The 26022-nt window shown below is 44.1% G+C and overlaps 2 protein-coding genes across 2 annotated transcripts in view; both read left to right on the forward strand.

Annotated features, from left to right (window-relative positions):
• Nucleotides 1-8090, forward strand: part of LAMC1 (laminin subunit gamma 1) — a 111786-nt gene extending 103696 nt beyond the window's left edge. The window contains exons 24-28 of the mRNA XM_073643317.1: nt 1065-1179; nt 1291-1490; nt 3601-3759; nt 3849-3948; nt 4641-8090. Of these exons, the coding sequence (XP_073499418.1) occupies nt 1065-1179; nt 1291-1490; nt 3601-3759; nt 3849-3948; nt 4641-4897 (831 nt within the window). The 3' untranslated portion in view covers nt 4898-8090. The remainder of the gene's footprint in view (nt 1-1064; nt 1180-1290; nt 1491-3600; nt 3760-3848; nt 3949-4640) is intronic.
• A 12726-nt stretch (nt 8091-20816) lies between these two features.
• The window catches only part of LAMC2 (laminin subunit gamma 2), a 41090-nt gene continuing 35884 nt past the window's right edge, over nt 20817-26022 (forward strand). The window contains exon 1 of the mRNA XM_073643318.1: nt 20817-21062. Coding sequence (XP_073499419.1) covers nt 20975-21062 — 88 coding nt within the window. The 5' untranslated portion in view covers nt 20817-20974. The remainder of the gene's footprint in view (nt 21063-26022) is intronic.

Genomic DNA, 26022 nt, shown 5'->3' on the forward strand with positions numbered 1-26022 from the left:
CATCTGACTCCTTCCTCGGGACAACCACAGGTCGGGTTTGATTCTAAAACGCATTGACCTTAAACCACTTCAAATTCTATTCGTCTTCGGATCCGTTTCTGAATCAGCAGCGCCCTTGAAGTCCACGATTCCTGGCTTAACATACATTGTATACCCCTCTGTGGATAATACAGCAGCTGACTACTATCCAACGATAGTGGTTGTGTCACACACAACCTTAATAGGTGAGCAGATCACTATTCGTTTCTATCTGAAGTACTTGGATGAGACCCTATTGCACTTTGTACATTATTTCAGTTATAGGGAAAAGTTGTGCATACAGTAAAAAAACACCTTTAAAGCATTTTTTTTTCTAGTTTCGGAAAACTACTGTTCCCCAGCTGTAGTTTGTTTGAAAAAATAAGTTTTTTGCTTTACTGACCCTCCTCAGGTCCAGCCCTGAATTTCTGCCATTGCTCTCGATGTCTGTGATTGTCTGGTACGCTAACGTTGCGTCGACAGAGCTATAACTCGGTGAATGTACATAAGTTGACGGCGCAAGCTGTTGAGCTCACTGATTGGCTGCGCCACTGTCAGTGTGACGTCAGCGCTGCAGACAATAACAGAAACCCAGAGCAGTAGCGGAGACTGAGCGCTGGACCTGAGGAGGGTGAGTAAAGCACATTTTAATCCTCTTTTATCTCTCTGTACCTGGCTTGTCCATAGTCATCTGTGCAGTAACATTTCTGTATACAGAAGCCGTCTGGAAACGCTATTTGTGAAAGATTCTACATTTTTCTACGTTTCTCTTGCAAAATATCTACCCTTATAATTGTTGCGTGCCGATGTAGGGAGTATGGATATCACAGCCTGTTCCCCACCCTTCACAAATGACATTTCCTGAAGGCCTTTCCACCTACGAAATCCTGCGTGTCATGGATCGCCCATATCATAATAAGGAATGTCTGGGGGGTTTGTGCGTGAAAGCCTTGTTAAATCGAAATGTAAGGTTGACAGGTTGTTTTTTTTTTCTTTTCATTAGTACGTGTATTTTCCTTCTTCCTAACATTACCCTGTCTCTTTAGACTGCTGACCAGCTGCTGGCCCGGGCTGATGCAGCAAAGGCACAGGCGGAAGAGGCCGCCAAGAAGGGTCGTGCTACATTACAGGAGGCCAATGACATATTAACCAACTTGAGAGGTCAGTAAACCTCCAGATAATGCAGAAATAATGCAGATTACATACAGAAATACAGGACATGGGAACACACGAGGTCCTAATAAGCTGTCGCCTTTCTCATCTCCATTGCAGATTTTGACAAACGAGTTAATGACAATAAAACCGCAGCAGAAGCCGCTTTAAGGAGAATCCCGGCCATCACCCAGATTATTGCCGAAGCCAATAACAAGACTCGTCAAGCTGAAAGTGCACTGGGCAATGCCAACGCTGATGCCAGGGGAGCAAAGAGCAAAGCAGAGGAAGCCGAGAAAATTGCCAATACTGTCCAAAAGGTGCGCAGGGGTCACGACGCGCGTCAGTCATCAAGCTGTAGTCGTATAACTATACACATCAACTTTATCTGCCACCAATCTAATGTGTACAGGGCCCCGCTGACTGCAGAGATTGGGGGAAATATGGGTCAGGCGTGCAGTAAGGGAATACGATAGCTCACCATTGCCGCACTGGTTTCCCCCATCTCTGCTATATTAGCACAGTGCCAAAAAGGGGATTTTTTAGGAAACTAGTCTCTCGCATTACTCAACGCAGACCGGTATTTTCAATGGATGTCAACAACTTCAGGAAGACCTGCACATGATGAGCGGGCAAGATAAAGCGGGTTTCCTAAATTTGCAAGTTATTTGCTTTCCATATTGAATAACTCTCAACCCCTGGGACTCCCCAGCATGGGGCTAGGCAGAGACCCGTCTTGAACAGAATTAAGGTTTGCACACTCTTTCTTTGTTCTATTCATTGTCTATGGGACTGCTGGAGATAGCGAAGTACAGCGCTCCGCTATTTCCAGCATTACCACAGACCATGAAAACACCAAGTACTGTGATCAGAGAGAACTATGACGTAATCCTTAAAAGATATTATTTATTAATTAATTTAAAAAACATACAGGTGATAAAACAGGGAAAACCTCAAACTAAGGGACACTTAAAATACCTGGACTAGATACTAAGTGAACACAAGACCTGCGGCATAACTATGAAGGATAGGGTTATCATACAATGTCAGTGCCAGTAGATCAGAAAAGCTCCCTGTCCACAATATGTATATGCCTATGTCCTAATATGCATATTGTAACCTCAACAGCTTAGCAAAACTTAAACTGTAGCGGTGTATAAAATGTTAACATGGGCGCCCCCGCAAGGAGTGAGGCGAAACGTGCGTCGGGGTGGAGAGGCACAGCCTGACGTATCCTCTTTAGCAGTGACTTCAGAAAAATCGTAGTGGTATATAAAATGTAGTATTATTAATAATAATAATAATAATAATAATAATATTATTACCTTTAGTAGTGAAGTCACTGCTATAGAGTATGCGTCAGGCTCAGTGTCCCTTCACCCCGACGCACGTTTAGCCTTGCTTCTTCCAGGGGCAACTTTATTGACATTTTATAAACCACTACAGTTTTTCTGATCTATTGGCACTGACATTGTATCATACCCCTATCCTTCATAGTTATGCCTCAGGTCTTGCGTTCACTTTTGTATCTAGTCCAGGTATTTGAAGTGTCCCTCAGTTTTAGGTATGCCCTGTTTTGTTACCTGTATGTTTTTTTTAAATGTATTAATATCTTTTAAAGATTGTCATAGTTATCTTCAGTTCTCTATGATTATAATCTTATCGTAGTATTTGCTGTTTTCATGTTCTATAGAAGTGCTATGCTTTACAATGCATTGTTATCAGTTGGACATCATTAATGATTACCATAGACGATGAATGGAACATGTGCTCCACTGAAGGGCTGGGCTCTACAGAGGTCCGCTCTGGGGACTGTAGGGGGGGTAGTAAGTTATCCCTTATTCTATGGATAGGGATTATTTGCAATTTTTGGAAAACCCTTTAACAATGCTGCTTGTTTGTTTGTTTTTTGTTTGATTGACTTTCACGACACACCTTCTTTATGCAATTCTGTTATTATCAGCTTAGGAGATGTCTCCTTGGCAAGAGCTAAAAACATAATTTGCCTAATTGCAAGCAGAATTACACTGATACAGCAGAAGTGAGTAATGGTTACTTGTATCAGGATCCTAAATTACATAGAAAGAATCTGCTACTTTGAGAAAAGAGTGACCGATTCATATTCTACAATATTAGAAAGGGGTTATTATCAGACTTGCAAGTTACCCCTATATATGAGATGGGTAATAACTTGCTGATCGCTGGTCGTCCAACCGATCTTCTCGTGTTTAATGGGAGCGATGGTCTTTGGCTACGGGATTGACGCAGTAAGCTGGGTGCAATGAAAATTCAGACTGCTGTGTATTAAAAGTCCTATGCAAGAGTTTTGTTCTTTGTCTTGGGGTTTTCTTTCTTGGACTGCAGTTCTCTTTTTGGAAATATTTATGGTATAGTAATGATAAACTTCTGTTTCTTTATCTCTCTGTCCAGAATGCTGCCGCAGCCAAGGTGGACGCTGACCAGACTTTCAAGGACGTCACAGCTTTAGATGGAGAATTACAAGATATGTTGCGCCAGTTGCAAGATGCAGAGAACCAGTTGACTAAGAAGCAGTCGGAAGCAGACCAAGACATGATGATGGCAAACATGGTATGTAAAATCAGCCACCGATGGGAAGTGTGAGCGTCCCGCGCTGGGTGTCTACAGGGATTTAGAAGCCACTTTTGTTTTTTCCCCAGGCCACACAAGCAGCACAAGAAGCAGAAGATAATGCCAAAAAGGCAAAGAACTCCGTCAATAATGTCCTTGGAATTATTAATGAGTTGCTCGGACAGCTAGGTAAGAAATATTTTGAGGTTGATAATTTTGGTTCCATTTTAAATCTGGTCACACATGTTCCGGCAAATGACCGTTCTGTCGACCGATTTCTCTCCATACTCTCCAATATATAGGAACGATCGGCCATGCTCTCCTGTGCTCTCTGAGAGAGCCGCCGACAGACCCCGCTTATCTTCCGGAAAACAGAAATATTGGCTGCTGAAATTCAACATGCCGGATCCTTCTCTCCCCCGACACCATCTGTCTGTGCAGAGTCGGGAGGCTCCTTTACACATTAGATGGTTGGCGGATCCCGACGACTTTTATCTAATGTGCTTAAATCTAAAGCCATATAATTATAGATGTAGCAATATCTTGCAAACTCCTTAGATCACTTACATGTCCATAGGCTGTGAAGTGTCTGGTGAGATTATATCCCATGTTTATGAACCATGAACACAATCTTTATTATGGAAATCTGATGTTATTTACATCCAAGTACATTGGTTTCGCCATTACTTCTTGTACAATGTTCTGAATATTTTCCTCTACAAGTCGCTGTCATGGATCCCTGGGGGGCTTAACATACTAAACAATTTTCTGGTAGATTTATATCATGCATGTAATTGGGTGTGTAAAACCTGTTTCTAAGTCTCTATAGATAGTAAATGATGGAACTGCAAAATAATTGTTGTCTTTGCTTTCTGCACCAGGTAAACTGGATTCTGTAGATGTAGGAAAACTCAACGAGCTTGAAAGGACACTAGACGACGCAAAGACCCAGCTGAGCAACAGCGATCTGGACAAGAAGGTGGCAGAGCTGGAAGATTCAGCCCAACGGCAGGATGAAGCCCTCCTCTCATATCAACGTGACATTGACCAGATCCTTAAAGACATTGATAATCTAGAAGACATTAAAAACACTCTGCCTCCCGGCTGCTACAACACCCCCATTATCGAGAAGCCCTAAGTGCTTGGCCAAAAAAAACACACAGCAAGGAAGGACTTCAGCCACACTTCCTTCCTCACCAACCTCCATGTTTGGCTGTGAAGTGCCTTATTACTCACCTACCCCAGACTATCTGCCCTACACAATGATCACTCCATGCCCTCCACATATTGAACTTTTTTTTTTTAAGGGGGGGGCTCAGTGTTTGAAACTGTATTATTTCACGTGAACTGTACCACCATACTCTGTGTGCAAGACGCATCCATTTCAGTTGTTTTTTTTCTTGCCACTACAGAGAGATATAGAGGTTTGCTGTAATGGTGAGAGAAACGCAGATGCTCAGGCCTATCCGTGCGGCATAGTAACGCCACAGTGGCCTGCACAGTATTTAGCCAAGGGACTATTTCTAGCAGGGGTTAACGGCTTCATTGATTGCTGCAGCCCACAATCGCATTGCAGCACAGAAGTGGTTAATAAAACTATGCTTTCAGCCTTGTAGAAAACTTGGGCCTGTTGCCCTCCGCAAGTCCTTTTTGGAAATATACCCGTTCCTGGTCTACACTCATCCTACCTTTCATTTTGCCTTTGACTAACCTACTGCCCTGTAATGTAGCCACACAGCCAGTATTATCCCTGACAGCGCAGAAATATAATCTTTGCTGTATAGAAGGGTCCTGGGAAAATATAAACGCTTTCCCTCCTCATCATTAAGCTGTTCTATGTCATATGTAACCGACTAGAGCGTCGCGGCGAATGTGGGGCGCACCGAAGCCGGGGCAAGGTATTCTGATGCCGTAACGGTGTTGATTGTCCTGGCATCTCCGAACTGTTCACACAACCAGCAAATGGCACAGAGGCCACATACGTCCTGTGCACACTATACACACAGCCAGAATTAGAATGAAGTCATTATTTCCAGTAGCAAACAGCCTAAAACTTTTTTTTTTTTTTTCCTCCCATTGAAAATAAAAAATCCACTGGAATATTGTTATTTAGATGCCATACTTTGTATATACCTTTTACTATAGTTTATATGTTGGCAGTATCAGAGGAGGTGTTTATATCCAGTCCATAGCTATATATTTGAGATTTCTGCACTCTGTAGTATAGTAGAATATTATTATTTTATTATTATTATTATATGGCCACTTGCTGTTCAGAACAAAGGAAGGATCTTACTAGTCACAGATGCTTCTGGCAAAAAATGCCACTACAGGGGTACACCAGTCGGCATGCCCACAACTCCCAGGGGATAACTGGGATTAGAAGAGGGGGTCAGCTTTCCAAAAACATCCGTATAATGGTTTGTGTTTAGTGTTGCAGCACCGCCCCAGTGATGTGAATGGGACTGAACTGCAATATCAGGTGCGCAGAAGTGGTGCGCTTACCCCTCATTTTCCAATCCGGGGAACCCCTTTTTTAATCTAGTCAATAAATATATAAGTATAGATCTGTTTTCCCTTCAAGGGTAATTTTATAGAATTCTACTAAAATATCTAGTTCATATAAAAAAAGGAATCTTATTCAGAATGAATAATGTGCAAAAAAAAATAGAACAATCAGTAATTCCGAGCATCTCATTATCTTATTGTGGCATGCTATCCATTTCCACTTGTAACTTTTGGGGTATTTTTTCTTTTAATTCTCAAAGGAGAAAATCAATCAAGTTTCCAAGAGATTGTGAGAAATTAACAATAGTTAACATATATTTGTAACTAATCTCCCTTTGACTAATGTCACACACAAGATCTGTCCCTTCTAGTGTTAACATTAGTTGTATTGCATTGGTTGAGCATACCCGGGCAATGGAAGGCTGGTACCCATGCCATATGTCAGCCTTGGTGTATAAAAGTAGGACCCGACGTAATGGGGTTATTCCTTTAATAATTGGTGGGCGTCCAACCTCTGAAACCACCCCTAATCTTGTGAATGGGGGGTATCGCCCCTTCTAAGTTTCACTACACATTTATATGGGAAACTGTAGCGCCACTCCATTCAAGTAAGGGCTGATGTAGACGTCCAAGCACGGACTGTTCACGGGTCTCCTGACCAAGCTTGAGACTGTCGGACAATCCGTGCATTGCGGGTACATGATTGGACCCCAGTTTTACCAATGTCCACGTGACCCCTAAATGTACCCGGCTGCAGTCGCCCTGCACTGTTCTGTGGTCTAGATCGCCTCTGTGCAGGAAAAACCTTAAAACATAGCGCTAAACCAATGCCAAGACCCTCTACTCTTAAATTTTGGTGCTGACTTTAGGATTCCGTGATCTTTACACACATGTATATCGTACCCGAATGAGAGGAACCAACTACATATGTTCCGAATGACCACAAACATGTGCAAAAGTAACGGCTTCTGTCCGACATTAGCTTTACAGTTCTGAGAACCGTACATCTGTTACACCTGGTCTTTCTATACAGCAATCACTCATCTGAAGGACGCTCTCCATCCCTGCTCCCCCATCTATGTATTGGGGGGCTCTCTTGGAGGGTAACCCCTTTTCTTTTTTTGTTTTTCTTTTTTTTTTAAATGACACTGGTGCTATAAATGATTTTTGACTTTGCTTGATTCCTGTGAGTGTTTTTATTTTGTATCCAGATTATAACTCAAGTTGAATGTCTATTTTGTCCCAGTTTTTATCTTTATTTCTGTAAATACATTTCTGTCTGGAAGGAGATGGTGTTGGGAGGAGAGGAAGGTGGTGGTCATTCGTAGCTAAGGTGTGCCCCCCGATCCCTTCTCCCTCTCCTCCTGTTCTCCGTGTCCTCCACCCGACAGTCTCTCTGAAACATTATGTATTGCTCCCCCCTTAGAAGCACAGACACTTGTGTAGGGTTATGGCACAAAGCTAAATTTTATTCCTTCACTGAAACTTCTTGTAGACCCTAACTCGTGTCAGTGCTTCTTCTCTGTTTTTACCTCCTTGTGTGTCGTCCTTCATCAAAGGACCCTTCCCGAAAAGAGAAGCAACCATTTCACTGTTACGACAGCTCCTGTGGCCACCTTGCTTTGTGCCCGGTTTGCTCTCTCCCTTAGATACAGAACGGCCAACAGACTGTTCGGAAGGGGAGACTGGGTCATCTGTGGTCAACTTTATTTTATTTTTTTGTCCAGGGAAGAAAGGGGTTCAACAGAACACAACGCATTGTTTTTATGTATAAAACAGTATTTCTTATTTATAATAAATTGAATATTTGTAACCCCTTATAATATGCAAGTTGTGCATTCTTTCCTCTTTCTTGTCCAGTCTAAGGATTTGTTCACATCACATGTATGACCTCTGCTTAAAGGGAATTTGTCAGCAGATTTTTGTTATGAAATCTGATGGCAGCATAATGTAGAGACAGAGTCCCTGATTCCAGCGATGTGTCACTTACTGGGCTGCTTGGTGTAGTTTTGATAGAATCCCTGTTTTGACTGCTGTAGATGTAGCAGTGCTATGACTGCTGAGCTGTGTATAACCCCGCCCACATCCCTGATTGGCAGCTTCTTGTGTACAGTGTCAGCAAGCTGCCAATCAGTAGTTGGGGGTGGGGTTGCACAAATTAGCCTGAGGCTGGGTGCCCACGTAGCGTTTTTCAAGCGTTTATGCTGCGGAATTTCCGCAGCGGAAACGCTAGGTAATCCGCACCCCATGGTCCCCAATGGGATTCCGCATGTTCTATGCACATGCTGCGGATTTTTCCGCAGCGTTTATGCCGCGCACAAAAATCCGCAGCATGTCATTTAATTTTGCGGAAGCGCAGCGGAACTCCCGCCATTGACTTGCATTGAAACGCATAGAAACCGCGACTGTACATTTGTACAAGCGGCTTCTATGCGTCTCTATGTGCGGATGGTACCCAGTTCTGGAGGAGAGGAGACTCTCATCCAGACCTGGGTACCATTGTACCTGTAAAAAAAGAATAAAATAACAAAGTTTATACTCACCTTTCCGAAGGCTTCTCTCTGAATGCCGGCATCGCTTGAGGACCTGCGGTGACATCACAGTCATGTGACCGCAGGCCCTTCACCGCTCTGTCTCGCGATATGCCGGCAGCCGGGAACCAGCTAGGAAGCAGCGCTGCAGCACACACCGGGGCCTCGGGGGTGAGTATAGCTTTATTTGTTTTAATTTTTACGGTTCACACTGTATAAATCCATGCCGTTTGCATGGATTTATACAGTGTGACCTAGTTGTCAAGCACTTTCCAAGTGATGCTATTGCCTGGAAAGCGCTTGGAAACGCATGTGAATCCGCATGTGGATCCGCATGTATTCTGCAGGAAAAACGCATGCACAATCTGTATGCGTTTTTTCTGCCAGGGAGATGCAGAAATTCTGCAGAAATTTTCTGCTTCATTTCTGCATCGTGGGCACATATTCACAACCAAAACAACCACGATCAAATAGCCAATTAAAACTGATTTATTATTCCTTTTCATTAAAAATTGTTATCGTATACAGATAATTGGTACAAAAAATAATGCAAGACAACACATAGTGTGCAAAAAATTCCACCGCAATATGGGACACACAGGACCCCGGTTGTACTGCCCAATAGTATTAGATAATCATCAAAGCAGCATGGCGTATATACCTGAGCTAATATAATCTGACTAATAAAGACAGCTCATGTACTAAGTGGTTATATTATTAAAAAAGAGGGCTCATATCCTAAAACATTGTAAGGTCCCTGAAAACTAAATAGTGTTAGTACACGTCACAGGGTCATGTTATACCTCTATCCAACCACCATGTGTGTATCTCTATGCATGTAGTAACAATATATATATAAAGGAAGGCAGCGCCGAAACGCGCATCGGGGTGGGAGCAGGACCCACGTTGGAAGCCCAACAAAGTAGCGGTTTGGTATCTAGGTACTTATTATGATACATGTCTCTATAGATATATCAAGTGATATTGTCATCATATACAGAACCATGATGTATAGTACCAGTGTATTGTAGGTCCATATACTGTTATTACATATATATATATTGTTACTACATGCATAGAGATACACACATGGTGGTTGGGTAGAGGTATAACATGACCCTGTGACGTGTACTAACACTATTTAGTTTTCAGGGACCTTACAATGTTTTAGGATATGAGCCCTCTTTTTTAATAATATAACCACTTAGTACATGAGCTGTCTTTATTAGTCAGATTTATATTAGCTCAGGTATATACGCCATGCTGCTTTGATGATTATCTAATACTATTGGGCAGTACAACCGGGGTCCTGTGTGTCCCATATTGCGGTGGAATTTTTTGCACACTATGTGTTGTCTTGCATTATTTTTTGTACCAATTATCTGTATACGATAACAATTTTTAATGAAAAGGAATAATAAATCAGTTTTAATTGGCTATTTGATCGTGGTTGTTTTGGTTGTGAATATCTATTTTGCCGTTATATGGTCTATAATTGCCACTCACTATATTACAATATGTGTATGAGTATACCATGAAGTGGCACTGTTTGGAAACTATATTATATCGTGGGCACATAGCCTGACTAGCTCGCACGTGAAATGTAGTCCTGTAGTGATAATCTCCTGCTGATAAAACATTGATTGTATTGAATCTATAGCACACAGCCTAATAAGTTACTCATCCCTGGAAGCGGGCTGTCTGACCCTCACATTATACAAAAAAACTGCTGACATATTCCCTTTAAAGAAGACCTGTCACTAGGTCAGAAGTGGGTAGGGTTTGCTCCCCAGCACTGCAAGGTTGCAGTGCTAACCACTGAGTCACCGTGCTACACAAGAACTTATCCAAAAAACTAATACCGAAACAGCTCAACAGATGCCATATAGTTGCATCCATCGCTCAGAGTTCCACTCCATACTTTTTTTTTTTTTTTTATCTTGTGGGGAGGTATACTGGTCAGACCGAGGCCTAAAGTACAGGATTTCGACAACCTTTGGACTGTTCTTTAGGATGAAAGTGGGCTTTTCCATCACAAACATGGTGTAAACATGAGTCATGTATGGTGATACACAGGGCTCCTAGAGTTTTTTAATTTCTGACCCATAGGTGCTCCATGTGTGGTCATATAGTGTTACCTACCATCCCGCACAATATACTCGGAGAAGACACATGCACCATAATAATGGAAAAAATGTTAAAGAACATGATCTTTCTCGCTAGGGTTTAGTATGGGCCCTGTTTCAGCCCATTCATTTCTATGGGTGATGTATAACTCATCTGCAGAACATAAATGAGCCCTAGGTCACTGAACGTCAGCGGTATTCTGGTTTTCTTTGTTGGGGAGACGGTGTAGGGTATCAGTGACTCCAATCAAAAATGTCATTTTTTTCATTTGAATGTTTCATTGAAAGCGGGAACGGTCACCAGATTTTAATTTCTAAGAGATCAATTTAAATTAAATATATCTCTTAGAAATAATGAGGCAGTTGTACTTACTATGATAGTTAATGTCAGAATAGGTATATGATCCTGATTTAAAAATTATCATTTTGTGAGATCACCTAAAGAGACGAGTCCTCACGAGAGTCCAAATGTATTCGATCTCCTCCCACCCAACCAGGCTGACTTGACAGCTGCAGCTTGTACTGAGCAGTGTGAGATCTTGGCAGGGAGGAGGGTCCCTAAGGAGCTGTCAACCAGACTAGGTTGGACGGAAACTAAGTCTAAACTTTCAAAACGGAATATACAGCCATTCTGATGTGTATTTTCAAAGTAAGTACACCGGGCAGTTCAGGTCTAATAGATTAATTTGTATTGTGAAATCTGGTGACAGATCGGCTTTGATTTTTACATTTCGCTTACTTCACCACTTATGTTCCCATACGGACTAGCCCTGGAAAAAATGGCATGTAGCCAAACCTTTAAAATGTGCTGAAAGATTTCAATTAAAAGATGAGTTTCGGAATATACAATCTTAAAGCTATGTTTGTGTGTTGAGTATCCTCTATCTTAACCCAAGATAAGTGCATGAAAAGTTGACAGCTATATGGATTTCTGTAAAGGAGAAGCAAACTACTACCTTGCTCTCTGATGTCACTATCTAAGTACGCCTCCGGCACAAACCTTACGGACCCTGGCTTGGCCACCCATGAGCCGCACAATACCAGGAACTACTGTCTTCCCCTGAAAATGCTTGGAGAGACTAAAGTAAACTCCATTTGCTTTTCATATGATGCCACAAAGGGTCACGGGCTCCAAAAAGACCCTCTCCTGATAGCCCCTCTTTATAAAAGATGAGAGTCCAGGGGTCTCCACACTATAAATGTCAGATTGTGCAATCTACCTCTCCTATGCTCGGGGCTGCAAAGCTGAACAAGCTACAAGCTCAGTATATTTTAATACATTTCGGCGAGGATTAATGGGTGTGGGTACTATTTTAAAATTCAGCCCGAGGGGAAGAACTGGAGGCAGATCCAGCGTTCTCTACGTAGTAGTGGCAAGCAGGTTAAGACACATCTCGCCTGGCACAGGAACAGGGTGTTTCCCGATTAACTGTACATTGTGTGACTGATGTTAGATCATCGTCTCTCAGATCAGAATATTTGCTTATTTTTTGGGCTTTTTTTTATTGATGCGTCTCTTCCTTTGATAGGTGTTAGGCTGTAAGCTCATCTTGGCCACAGTGATGTGAGATGATGAACGTGCTCTTCTACGGGGCGAAATAACATATCGGGTTCAGACTATAATTGTGGACTGTTCTTTTGAGTCACTTTAGGTCATGTGCAAAAAAAACACTTCTACTTTTTTTGGGGGGGGGCAAAATACTCAATAGAATTCTGCATTTTTTGCTGTTTTTTTTATCCAGTTTTTGTGCAGATTTTAATGCAGAAATACTGGGATTCGGCACTTAAAAATGCAACTGCATTTTTTACATGAGTTTTTTTCAGCCTCCAAATAGAAGCATATAGTGGAAAAAACGCAGAGTACAATGGCGTCTTTAAACGCAATGGGCATGGGCTTTCATTTAATCACCTTCCACTTTGCCTGAACTGTTAAAAGCAGCAAATTTCTTGCACAAAAAAAAATGCAGCGGAAAATAAAAAGGAAGCATTTCTGCTACATGGAAACATGGCTTGAGTTTTTGTGAAATACGTTCGAGGTGAACTCCTAAGATGCTCATTTCAATATTAAACTTGACAGCTTAAAAAAAAAATAAAAAAAATTCTGACATAGATTTTGCAAAGTAAATACACCAGCCTCATCAGGTCTAAGATCTATGTTATAATGTGCGCAGTTTACATTGTGAAAGATGGGGACTGATCAGCTTTGAATGGGCACCGAATGAGACTTTTGCAAAGCTATCTACAGAATATGTTCTACATGTGTAACAGGTGAGCGTCCAACGTCTGCCCTTCCCCCATATTGGTAGAACGCTCACATTCAGGTGTTATCATGTGGAATCAGTAAAGAGGCGGCCATGGGTGTGTTTCCATTGAAGTTCGATGAGAATTAAAAAATTGATCAAACCAGCAAAGGACGACTACCTCTCTAATGATTTCAATAATGGAGCCGCTGCCACTGATAATTTTAAATAGACGAGTGAGGTTTAGGACGCAGTCAGACGATCTTACAGATAGGACCGCGATTCACAGACAGGTCGGCCCGAGCGTGTCAACTTCATGTATTACTGGACTGGAGTAACATTTCTGGTCCATTGCGTTGAGACGCGCGCCACTCAGAAAATGCATCATATGGCATGCGTCTCTTAATCAATTCGGAGGCTTGTACTCCAGCATGGCTGACGAGGCGCGAGCAGTCACTACCCTTGTCTTGGTGTTTTCCCTGTAGCTATAGGTCCCCTTTAAACGCATGCGGTATTCTTCCTCTGGAGCAATACAGGGGACAATATGTAATTCAGCATGAAGTGCATAAAATCAAAGGCACAATATGGTCTGTAGTGATCTCTGGGGACCTTCATGGATTTATACAAAACAGATTAAGGCTGTGTGCCCACGATGCGTTTTTTAAGGGTTTCTACAGCTGCAGAAACGCTTAAACGCTTGGTAGAAGGTCTGCCATGTTCCCCAATGATAATCCGCATGTGCTGTGCACATGCTGCAGAAATTTCCACTGCGGATTATCATTGCGGAAAAAAACGCAGCATTACCAATTACTTTGCGGAAGTGCTGTGTTTTCGCCTCCATTGACTTGCATTGGAACGCATGGATTACGCATCACTGCATATGTACATGTTGAATCCATGCGTTTCAATGTGCGGATGGTACCCGGGTCTGGATGACAGGAGACTCTCCTCCTGACCCGGGTACCATAGAACCTGTAAAAAAAAGAATAAAATAAAAAATAAATATTATACTTACCTTCTGATGGCCCCCGCTGCGCTCGTCCTCCCTTGCCGGCAGATCGCGGTGGACTGAAGGACCTGCGCTGACATCATAGTCATGTGACGGCAGGTCCTTCAGTGTACCGCGAGCTGCCGGCAGCCAGGACGGATCGAATAAAGACTCCGGGGGCCATCAGAAGGTATAGATTTATTTTTTACCATTCTTTCGGTCACAGTATATAAATCCATGCCGATTGCATGGATTTATATAGTGTGACCAAGTTGTCAAGCACTTTCCAAGTAATGCTAAAATCGCTTGGAGAAGCGCTTGACAACCCGCATTTGGAAATGCATGTGAAGAACGCTTCACATCCGCATATCCCTGGCAGGAAAAACACATGTACAATCCGCATGTATAATCCGCATGTACAATCCGCATGTGTTTTTTCTGCCAGGGAGATGCAGAAATGCTCAAGAAAAATCCGGAGCATTTCTGCATCGTGGGCACATAGCCTTATAGGCCTCCTTCACACGTCCATGTAATACCAGTACCGGTAAAAAATGGTACTGGTGTCGTCAGTGTTCTGGATCAGTGTGTGATCCATTTTTTTCCAGTATGGCTTAAGAAAAATCAATTCCAAACCTTCTCCTATACTCTGCAATATTAAACATATACGTGACACGGATTGTTCACTGATGCCATCCGTCTGCTGTACGTGTTTTACACGGACCCATAGACTTGTATTGGCCCTTGTCATTCGTGTTTCGGGAAAAAACGGACATGTATCAGTGTGGTTTGCAAGGACACATGGTCTGTGAAAAAAGACGGACATGTTAATAGCACCATAAATTATAATGGGGATGTGTCGTATCCGTGAAAAAAATAGATGCCATATGTACCGAAGACAAGTACATGTGAATGGGGCCTTATGATATAGCCGGGTACATTGGCCCTATGCTTTCATAATCCGATAAATTGCATTGTAATTACAGGTGCTTCTCACAAAATTAGAATATCATCAAAAAGTTAATTTATTTCAGTTCTTCAATACAAAAAGTGTAACTCATATATAGAGTCATTACAAACAGAGTGATCTATTTCAAGTGTTTATTTCTGTTAATGTTGATGATTATGGCTTACAGCCAATGAAAACACAAAAGTCATTATCTCAATAAATTGGAATAATTAACAAAAAACACCTGCAAAGGCTTCTTAAGCATTTAAAAAGGTCTCTTAGTCTGTTTCAGTAGGCTCCACAATCATGAGGAAAACCACTGACTTGACAGATGTCCAGAAGGCAGTCATTGACACACTCCACAAGGTTCCAGAGTTCAAATTTTCATTTGGAAATCAAGGTCCCAGAGTCTGGAGGAAGAGTGGAGAGGCCACAATCCAAGCTGCTTGAGGTCTAGTGTGAAGTTTCCACAATCAGTGATGGTTTGGGAGCCATGTCATCTGCTGGTGTAGGTCCACTGTGTTTTATCAAGACCAAAGTCAGAGCAGCCGTCTACCAGGAAATTTTAGAGCACTTCATGCTTCCCTCTGCCAACAAGCTTTTTGGAGATGGAAATTTCATTCTCCAGCAGGACTTGGCACCTGTCCACACTGCCAAAAGTACCAATACCTGGTTTACACACAACAGTATCTCTGTGCTTGATTGGCCAACATACTCACCTGACCTTAACACCATAGCGAATCTATGGGGTATTGTCAAGAGCAGACTTGGGCAAAGTGCGGCCCGCGGGCCACATTCGGCCCTCTGGCTGTTCCAGTCCGGCCCATGGACCAAGACTGCCAAGGGGCTGATAACAGTGGCCCACGGGCCGCACTATGCCCTTCCCAGCTCACACACATGCCGTCACCGCTCGCCGTCACTGCCCGCCCACTCGCCGTCACCGCTGTCTCAATCCGCGGTCTCAATCCGCTGTGAATGCATTGGTGGAGGAGGGGCCGCTACCTCGCTCTTCCATCAATCAGCATTAGAAACAGCTGACGCGATGGCGTCAGCCTGTGCACTGCGGAGAGTCAGTGCTTCTCAGACAGGAGCGCCAGGGGAACAGGGAGTGAGGTAAGTATATGCTGGACATAGGGGGGGCTTTAATGATGGACACAGGGGGGGCACTCTCATGCTGGACGAAGGGGGGGCTTTAATGCTGGACACAGGGGGGGTACTCTCAGGCTGAACACGGGGGCTCTCATGCTGGACACAGGGGGGGGCTCTCATGCTGGACACAGAGGGGCTCTCTCATGCTGGACACAGAGGGGCTCTCATGCTGGACACAGGAGGGGCTGTCATGCTGGACACAGGGGGGGCTGTCATGCTGGACACTGGGGAGGGCTGTCAGGCTGGACACTGGGGAGGGCTGTCATGCTGGAGACACTGGGGGGCTCTCATGCTGGACAATAAGGAGGGCTGTCATGCTGGACACAGGGGTGCTCTCATACTGGAAACTGGGGGGCTTTAATGCTGGGCACTGGGAGGCTTTAATGCTGGAAACTAGGGAGGGCTGTCATGCTGGACACTGGGGAGGGCTGTCATGCTGGACACTGGGGAGGCTCTTGGGCTCTCATACTGGACATGAGGGGGCTGTGTGAGGCTCATGCTGGACATGAGGGGGCTGTGTGGGGCTCATGCTGGACACGGGAGGGATGTGTGGGGCTCATGCTGGCCACGGGGGGGCTGTGTGGGGCTCATGCTGGACACAGTGGGGCTGTGTGGAGATCATGCAGGACACGGGTTGGCTGTGTGGGGCTCATGCTGAACATGGGGGGCTGTCATGCTGGACACTTGGAAGGGCTGTCATGCTGGACATGAGGAGGCTCTCGAGCTCTCATACTGGACATGGGGGGGTGGGTGGTGCACATGCTGGACATGGGAGGGCTGTGTGGGGCTCATGCTGAACATGGGGGGGCTGTGTGGGGCTCATGCTGGCCTTGTGGGGCTGTGTGGGACTCATAATGGACATGGGGGGCTGTGTAGGGCTCATGCTGTATATAGAGAGGCTGTGTGGGGGCTCAAGCTGTATATAGGGGGATGTCAGCACACTTAATTCTGCTCAATATTAAGTTACACAATTCATATTTATGTAATCATTAATAATAATAATTAGAATTAATATGTTAATATTAATATTGAGCAGAATTAATTTCAGCCTATTGGTTCGGCCCTCCCCAACAGTCACAGTCTCTCATGTGGCCCCTCGGGAAAATTAATTGCCCACCCCTGGTCAAGAGGAAGATGAGAGACACCAGACCCAACAATGCAGACGAGCTGAAGGCTGCTATCAAACCAACCTGGGCTTCCATAACACCTCAGCAGTGCCACAGGCTGATCGCCTCCATGCCACGCCGCATTGATGCAGTAATTGATGCAAAAGGAGCCCCGACCAAGTATTGAGTGCATTTACTGAACATACATTTCAGTAGGCCAACATTTCAGATTTTAAAAACATTTTTCAAGCTGTTATAAAGTATTCTAATTTACTGAGATAATGACTTTTGTGTTTTCATTGGCTGTAAGCCATAATCATCAACATTAACAGAATGTTAACTCTATATAATATGAGTTTCACTTTTTGTATTGAAGAACTGAAATAAATTAACTTTTTGATGATATTCTAATTTAGTGAGATGCACCTGTACTTCCCCCTCTCGTGCAGTGATACATTGTTGCACGTCTTCTGTACCTCTTATTCATAGTGTCTGATGGTGACAGTAGAATGTTTTCGGAAGTTTCCTGCCCATTTTGCTGTTTACCCCTGTTTACTTTGTGTATCCGCAGGGCATGTAGTCTTTGCAGAGGGAGTGCCTGACCGCAGCCTCGTCTGCCTTCCCTGCAGGCATGTTCTCAGCTGGGTGTCACTCCTCTGACCGCTGCAGCAATCATTACCTAAGCGTCTGAATCACTCCCTGCTTCCTGTCTGCAGCCACATATCTCCATCTCACATAGTGAGCGGCACCTGACTCCTTTCAGTATCACATTTAAGTCCTGCAGAAATGGTGATGCCCTGATCATTGTATGACCGACCACCATCTATTTCCATAACGCATGGATAGTTGGGAATATCCTGCAGCTTCAGAGTCCAATGGCAGATTGCAGGTTGGCATAAACCGCAGCCTGCAGACGTATTCAGATCCTGGCCTGGTTAATTATGGTCAGTAGGAATGATCAGATCCGTGGGAGCTCGAGTTCTGGTACCTGACCTGAAATTTAGTTGAACGTTCTGTTCAGGTACCAGAACCCGAACCCCACTGAAAACAATGGAAAAATTCTCTCTCTCTCCTTTCCCCGGATCTCCGAACTTTGTAACAGACTTCTGGAAGACGTCCATGTTCAGCGTTTAGCATCGGACAATAACTGTCAGATACAAACCCCGAACTTTTATCTTCGGGTTCACTCATCTCTAATGATCATTTCTCCGGCTCTATTACCTATCATAATATGGACAGAATCTAAGAAAGACAATATGAGCAAGTATTGTATATTTAAATATAAATAAAAAAACAACTAAGTAAATAAATAGTAATAGTGCATGTAAATAACAGGGGACTTAGTTGACATTTGTTTTTGCTCTGAGATTTTGTACATACCGGGGTGTGGTGTCCCCATTTTGGGACATTTTGTTCTCTTTAGCTTTCCACAGGCAGGTGTTTGAGCAGTTGGGTCTGGGTCCTGGGTTATGTACATGTACTATTACTATTTATTTATTTACTACAGGGTATCTGCTCATTTTGTTTTGTTTTTTATTTGGCTCTGTCTATTAAATGGTCACAGTGTGAATTTGCACTTACACCAATATATGTTCTGGCTCATTTCTTTGGTTTTACCATAATAGGAAGTCTAAAAATATTTTGTGTTAAAATAAGTGTTTCATATTATTATTAACCCTCCCAACCCCCACATCCATGTGCACGCTCCACTTGGCCGAGCAAGCACGTATTTCTTCCATTTTCTAATAATTGTGCCAACAGTTGTTGCCTTCTCACCAAGCTGCTTGCTTATTGTCCTGTAGCCCATCTCAGCCTTGTACAATTTTGTCCCTGGTGTCCTTAGATAGCTCTTTGGTCTTAGCCATGGTGGACAGGTTGGAATGTGATTGATTGAGTGTGTGGACAGGTGTCTTTTACACAGGTAAGGAGTTCATACAGGTGCAAGTAGGAGGGCTTCTTAAAGAAAAGCTAACAGGTCTGTGAGGCTAAGTGCCCACATTGCGGAAATGAAGCATATTTTTTACGCTTCTCCCTGGCAGGAAAAACACATGCGGATTTGACATGCGGTTTTCCCACCAGGTAGAAGCGTTTGTCAAGCGTTTTTGCATGCATTTCCACATGCGAGTTAACAAGCGCTTTTCCAAGCGATTAGCATCACTTGGAAAAGTGCTTGACAACTTGTTCACACTATATAAATCCATGCAACCGGCATGGATTTATAATAGTGTGACCAAGTTAGTTAAAAAAAAGAATAAGAATGGTGAAAAGAAAAAAAAAAGAAAATTATACTCACCTTCCGATGTCTTCCCGGTCTTTTGTCTGCTCCGTCCGGTGTCTTGCACTGCTTGCGGTAGTGTGAAGGACCTGCGGTGACGTCATTCAGCCATGTAATGGGTCACATGACTCAGTGACGTCATGGCAGGTCCTTCACATCAACGCGAACATTGCAAGACACCGGACGGAGCAGACAAAACACCGGGAGGACATCGGAAGGTGAGTATAAACTTTTTTTTATTTTAAATTCTTTTTTACAGTTTTCTATGGTACCCAGGCCCGGAGGAGAGTCTCCTCTCCTCCAGACCTGGGTACCATCCGCACATTGGAACGCATATAATCCGTGAGTACAAATGTACTGACACGGATTATATGCGTCTTAATACAAGTCAATGGCGGCGATTACGCTGCATGTCTGCAAAATTAATGGACATGCTGCGGATTTTTGAGCGCAGCATAAACGCTGCGGAAAAAAACGCAGCATGGGCATTGACATTGTGGCTTGTCATTGGGGACCATGGGGGGCGGATTACCAAGCGTTTCCCAAGCGTTTAAATTCCGCAGCATAAACGCTTGTAAAACGCTACGTGGGCACGCAGCCTGAGAGACAGAGTTCTTGCTGGTTGGTAGGTGATCAAATACTTATTTCATGCAATAAAATGCAAATTAATTATGTAAAAATCATGGAATGTGATTTTCTGGTTTTTATTTTTAGATTGTGTCTCTCACAGGTGAAGTGCACCTACGATAAAAATTACAGACCTCTCCATTCTTTGTAGGTGGGAAAACTTGCAATATTGGCAGTGTATCAAATGCTTATTTTCCCCACTGTATAACTACTATAAAGCCATGTTCCCACGTGAGATGTATATTGTGCTGTTTTTTTTTTTTGTTTGTTTTTTTTTTAGAAAATCTGCATTTAACTGTCCAAGCAAATGAGACGTGATTTCATGAAAACTAGTTCTCTGTGTATTTTGGTGCGGACACCTGCAAAAAAAAAGCAGAAGAAATGCTACGTGTGAACACGACCTAAAGCTATAGTTTGACAGTCTCCATGTAGGACATTTGGGATACAAGGATCCTACGTCCTGCGGAGCTGGTCACCCCTGGCGCACACTGAGCAGGTTGGATGATGTGTAGGGCAGGATCTAGTGTTTGTCTGTGAAATAGGGAAGGGTTGGGCTGTTATTCAGAGGGTGAGTCACAACAGAAGATCTTTGTGTCTGTAATGAGTCAGGTTACAGCGAACTCATAAAGCACACCTGAAGGACACAGAAGCCGCCAGACTGAGGGTGCAGGGTGCACAACACACAGAACCCCCCAAACAACCAAAGCAACAACAGTAGGATGGTTTTATGGAGGAGCCTGGACCCACCGCTGCTGCTTCCACTCCTGGGTTTACTGTCGGCGGCTTTTACTGCCTCATCCATAGATGGTGAGAATCAAGATTTTTGTTTTGGTGGTGGGTAGTGGTTCGCCATGTACAATGGATCTAAACCTTCTTATGTGCTTTTGGTTTCTACGAGTACGACTTGCACATTTGGCTTTGACTACAAGAAAAATCATTTTATTTTTAATGCCTAGGAGAAAATATATATATTTTTTTCACCCCAGTAAAAGATCCACTCTTGTACTTGGGTATTAAAGCTCAATTTTTAAGTGACAGAAATTTAACTGAAATACGAGAAATAACTTTGGGCAACAAGTGTGGCGCTGTTTCTAGGGGGAAAAAAAGTAAGAAGGCCCCTTTTATAAATCTTAAATAGTTATCTTTCTAATTTATAATAGTTTTTTGTCACTTTCTGTTTTTCAAATGTAAAATAATTAATTTACTCCATTATTGTCACCTAACTCGCTCAGATTTATGAAAGACATCTATATCTAGTATTGTGAGGATACAGAGACAAGCAACAGTGTGGCAAATGGTCGACTCCTATGTGAGCATTAATACCGGTATAAAGCGTGGACAGTGGCTCTCCAGCTGTGGTACAACTACTTCTCTAGCAGAAATGCTGGGAGTGATTGTGCAAATAATGGAGTACTACAGCACCAGTTAGTAAACCTACAGTAGAGTTTGTTTGCTTCATTGTACTGCTACATAGTTATCCATGAATCACAAAGCGAAACAAAGTTCCACAATAGAATCTTAATAATATATATAAAAAGTGCTGCAAACACCAGAAACAGAACATGGTCAGACTTGACATGTCTCAAAATATATATAGTATATCGGTGTGAGCACTTGCCAATAGTTTTGTAATATTTTCTGATCACAGTTTGTAAGGAGCAGAAGCTGTCGTCAAGTGACAGTCACATCTATATATATAGATATATGGAAAAAGTGGCATCAAAGTTGCTCCAGTCGAAGGGGTATTCTCAAGTTTCACAGTTATTATACCCTATCATTGGTATAAAGGATAATTTCCCGAACGCTGGGGGGTTCCAAGATCCTGGGAACCAGGGCTCTGAAGAGCCTCATATGCATGGAGTTGTGGTCGATCATTCATGAGCACAGCCGCTCAGTCATTCTTTTGGGAGTATCAAAGACCACCCGAGCACAATACTCGGCTATCTCCCGCAATGCCATTAAAAGTGGATCTCCACTATTCGGGCAACACTTTCTCAGTCACTATGTTTCCCCCAAGTAAACTAATTACAGCTATAATCACCTCCAGTGCTGGCGCCATTCCAGCAGTGTCTACACTGGATCTCACGGTGATTGTGTGACATAGTTATGTCACGCAATCCCTGCAGACAATCAGCGGTCACTTCACTGTCCCTTCCTTCGAATGTAATTGACATCGGGAGGAAGTTAGAGCTGCAGCTGCTCTCTCACTTCCTCCGAATATCTGGTATGTCTGGAAGAGGGGACAGTGAAGCGACTGCTGATTGGCTGCAGGAATTATTTTACTTGAGGAAAACAGTGATTGGGAAGGGGTTGTCCGAGTAGTGGACAACCCCTTTAAGATTTTAAGATGAATAGAGCAGCTGCATGTTTGATCGACTTCCACTCCATTCACAGGGGGTCCTTAAGAGCCCAGGTCTCAGGATCCCAACAGTCAGACCTCAAGTGATCAGAAAGTTATCCTCTTTCCTGAGAATAGGTAATAACTCCCAAACTTGCGGGTAGCCCTTTAAAAGAGCTGATGAATAGTGACTAGTAAAAGGAGCGTTGTGGGATTATTTGGCACAGTCAAGTCCTCAGGTTTCATCGGTACATCAGAGACACGTTACCTTTACCTTATATAGTTTTATTAAAGACCTCATAGGAAGATGCGGTATTTTCTGGATTGTGGCTAATGGTAAATTATAGAGTTTATGTAGATATGTAATAGCAGATATATGAGATGGTTTGGACCAGATGACCCTTGAGGTCCCTTCCAACTCCAACATTCTATGATTCTTTGATATATAGGCAATATAATTGTATTTATGCTTTAGCAGCTGATACATGTTCAGGTTACATAAGAAATTTCCAATACAACATAATTTTATTGTGCTGAAATCTGGAATCCGTATAGGGTGAAGCGGCCACCAGAGGGGTCTGGCTGTGGCTTTCTCTCCTCTCCCCATACTAAACACATGCACGCCGAGTCAGGAGAGATGGCCGTTAGGCGAAAGAGCATTTGGCCATTGTGACAGTGTGACGCCTCTACTCAGAAAGCCCGTGTTTTACCCTGGGTGTTGGGGGACTCGGTGTCGGGCCCTGTGTTGAAGAGATGGGATGCAGCCGTGGCCCGGGCCCGACCCGTGCTCAGGGCCGTCACATTAGAAAGAGATGGTGTGGGCTTGTCCGGGTTGAGTGGCTGATTAACGACTACACCACCTGTGGTGTCTGGTGAAGGGCCACCAGCGCCGCTAGCAGTCCGCTGAGGCCCAATGTCATGGCGGCTAAAGTTATTACTGCTCCCCACAGGCGGAGTAAGGCCTCAGGGCAGGCAAACAGGACGAAGGGGGGTAGCAGTAGCGTGGGGAGTAAGGGCACCGTGTCGCATGGTATGGCGCGTAATGAACAGTCCGGAGGCCATAGGGGTGAACTTCCAAGGCTTTACTCACTCAGAGATATTAGCGGGAAGGCGACTCCCTGCTCCTCGCGGAGTCCTGCGGCCACCAGGGACGGGGGTCCGACTACCTCCGAGGAAGTCCAGTGTTTGGCAGTGACCCTGCACCAGAGTGTTCCTGCACTACAGACTTCACCCTTTCCCGTCTGTGCGTGTGTGGATAGGCCAGGTCTCCCTCTGAGCTCCTCTCAGGTGGCAATTCCTCTCCATCCGACGCCCGATGGGATCCTTAGGGCCTAACCGGGCTTTCCCGTCCTGGACGTAGAGTACGAGGTCGGGTGTCGGGGGCCGGTACCCCTCTTGCAGCCGGAATCCCTCTGAATAGATCAGGTAGGCAAGGACAGGTGGCGTGCTCCGCTCCGTCTGCATCCTCCCCGGGACCCATTTGCTAGGCAGCCACACTCTAAAGCTCCCGGGCCTTCTTGATCCTGGTCCTTGGCCGGGTTGAGACATTCCTTGTCTGCAACCTTCCTCTTGTCCCATAGATCGGGGTACGAGGGCTGTGTCCCATGCCGGTGCAGGCCCACACAGGATCTGCGCTCCCGGAGGGAAGTCATATTACACACAGTATTTTGACAGCACAGTGACAGCTGACAGACTAGCAAAGGCTAGACCAAAGGACCAGCGAAGAACCGACTAACTAGGACCAAAAAGACGACAAGCACTAGCCAAAAGGACCAAGATCAAAGATGGCATTCTATTAAGTACTAGATTTGAAGTGTAACCAACTAGTTGTTCCTCCACCCACACCCACTAACTGGTTCCTACCTCTTTGTGTTCCCCAGTCTCCCTGTAGCCAGTGGAGCAGCACCTAGTGCATACTAGCTCCCTCTGGTGGAAATGTGGTGTTGGATGCAAAAGGCTAGATCACTACCATCACACTGACCTTACCTCAGAGGAGGAACACCACACTCCATTGGAGAAGTGCAGAATTCCTGTGGCGGTCGAACCCTCAGGGGCGCCACAACAGCAATCTAATGCATTTGGGCACGCTAGGGCTGCATTTAGCCTTATATCTGTGTTTCACGGTTTGTATACAGACAACAATGTCTGGACCAATCACAGGTCTCCTGAACTATTAGCCTTATCAGCTACTTATCAATTTATCTGAATTGGAGCAAGTTCAGAGAAGAGCTACCAGGATGGTGAGCGGACTGCAAACTATGTCCTACGAGGAACAGATAAAGGATCTATTAAGGCTAAGAGGAGACTTAATAGCTGTCTACAAATATCTGAAGGGCTGTCACAGTGTGGAGGGATCATCCTTATTCTCATTTGCACATGGAAACACGAGAAGCAATGGAATGAAACTGAAAGGGAGAAGATACAGATTAGATATTAGAAAAAAACATTTTGACGGTGAGGCTAATCAGTGAGTGGAGCAGGCGGCCACGAGAGGTGGTGAGTTCTCCTTCAATGGAAGTCTTCAAACAGAGGCTGGACAGACATCTGTCTGAGATGGTTTAGTGAACCCTGCATTGAGCAGGGGGTTGGACACGATGAACCTGGAGGTCCCCTACAACTGTAACATTCTAGGATTCATCCTTCTCTACCTCATCGTTTGTCAGGGTAGAATTCCCGCTGAAATTTCCAAGTTTCACTGTCGCTGATACTTTTTACTATAATGTCACTAAATGTTTTACTGAAAGTAGCAATATAGGATTATCTTAAAGGGGTTGTCCACTACTTTGACATTGATGCCCTATCCGTAGGACAGGGCATCAATGTATGATCGGCCGGGGTCCCGCACGTGGCACCCCCGCTGATCATCTGTTATCGGAGTCGGCGGTGGCGGCCACCGGCCGGAAGTCCTTACCTGCGGTGCCTGGTCATCAAGTTGTAGTGGCCACCACTTGTAATTGCAGATCCGCCTCCCATTCAATTGAATGGAAGGCAGATGTGCAGTACCCCGCGGTGGCCACTACAACTTGACGGCCAGGCACCGCAGGTAAGGACTTCCGGCCGGCAGCCGACACCGATAACAGCTGATCGGCGGGGTTGCCGCATGTGGGACCCCGGCCGATCATACATTGATGCCCTATCCTGTGGATACGGCATCAATGCCAAAGTAGTGGACAACTTCTTTAACTCACTGTGTACAATTACATAACCTTCAAAGAGCCTTAAAGGGATATTGCCATAAGCTAAGATGGGTACATTTGTAAAAACAAGCAACTTTGGGATTTACTTATTAAAATTTGGCCTCGTTCTCTCCAAATCTCCAACTTTTTTTTATTTTATTGTTTACTGCTTGTTGCCAAGAGGGACAGCCACCGCCATTAGTATTTCCGGACATACTCTGTGCTTACAAGCTCTTTACTATTAAACTTGTAA

This window comes from Phyllobates terribilis, unplaced genomic scaffold, assembly GCF_046119375.1.
Source record: "Phyllobates terribilis strain yellow unplaced genomic scaffold, ASM4611937v1 Scaffold_8__6_contigs__length_399053987, whole genome shotgun sequence".
In the NCBI taxonomy this organism is placed as follows: domain Eukaryota; kingdom Metazoa; phylum Chordata; class Amphibia; order Anura; family Dendrobatidae; genus Phyllobates; species Phyllobates terribilis.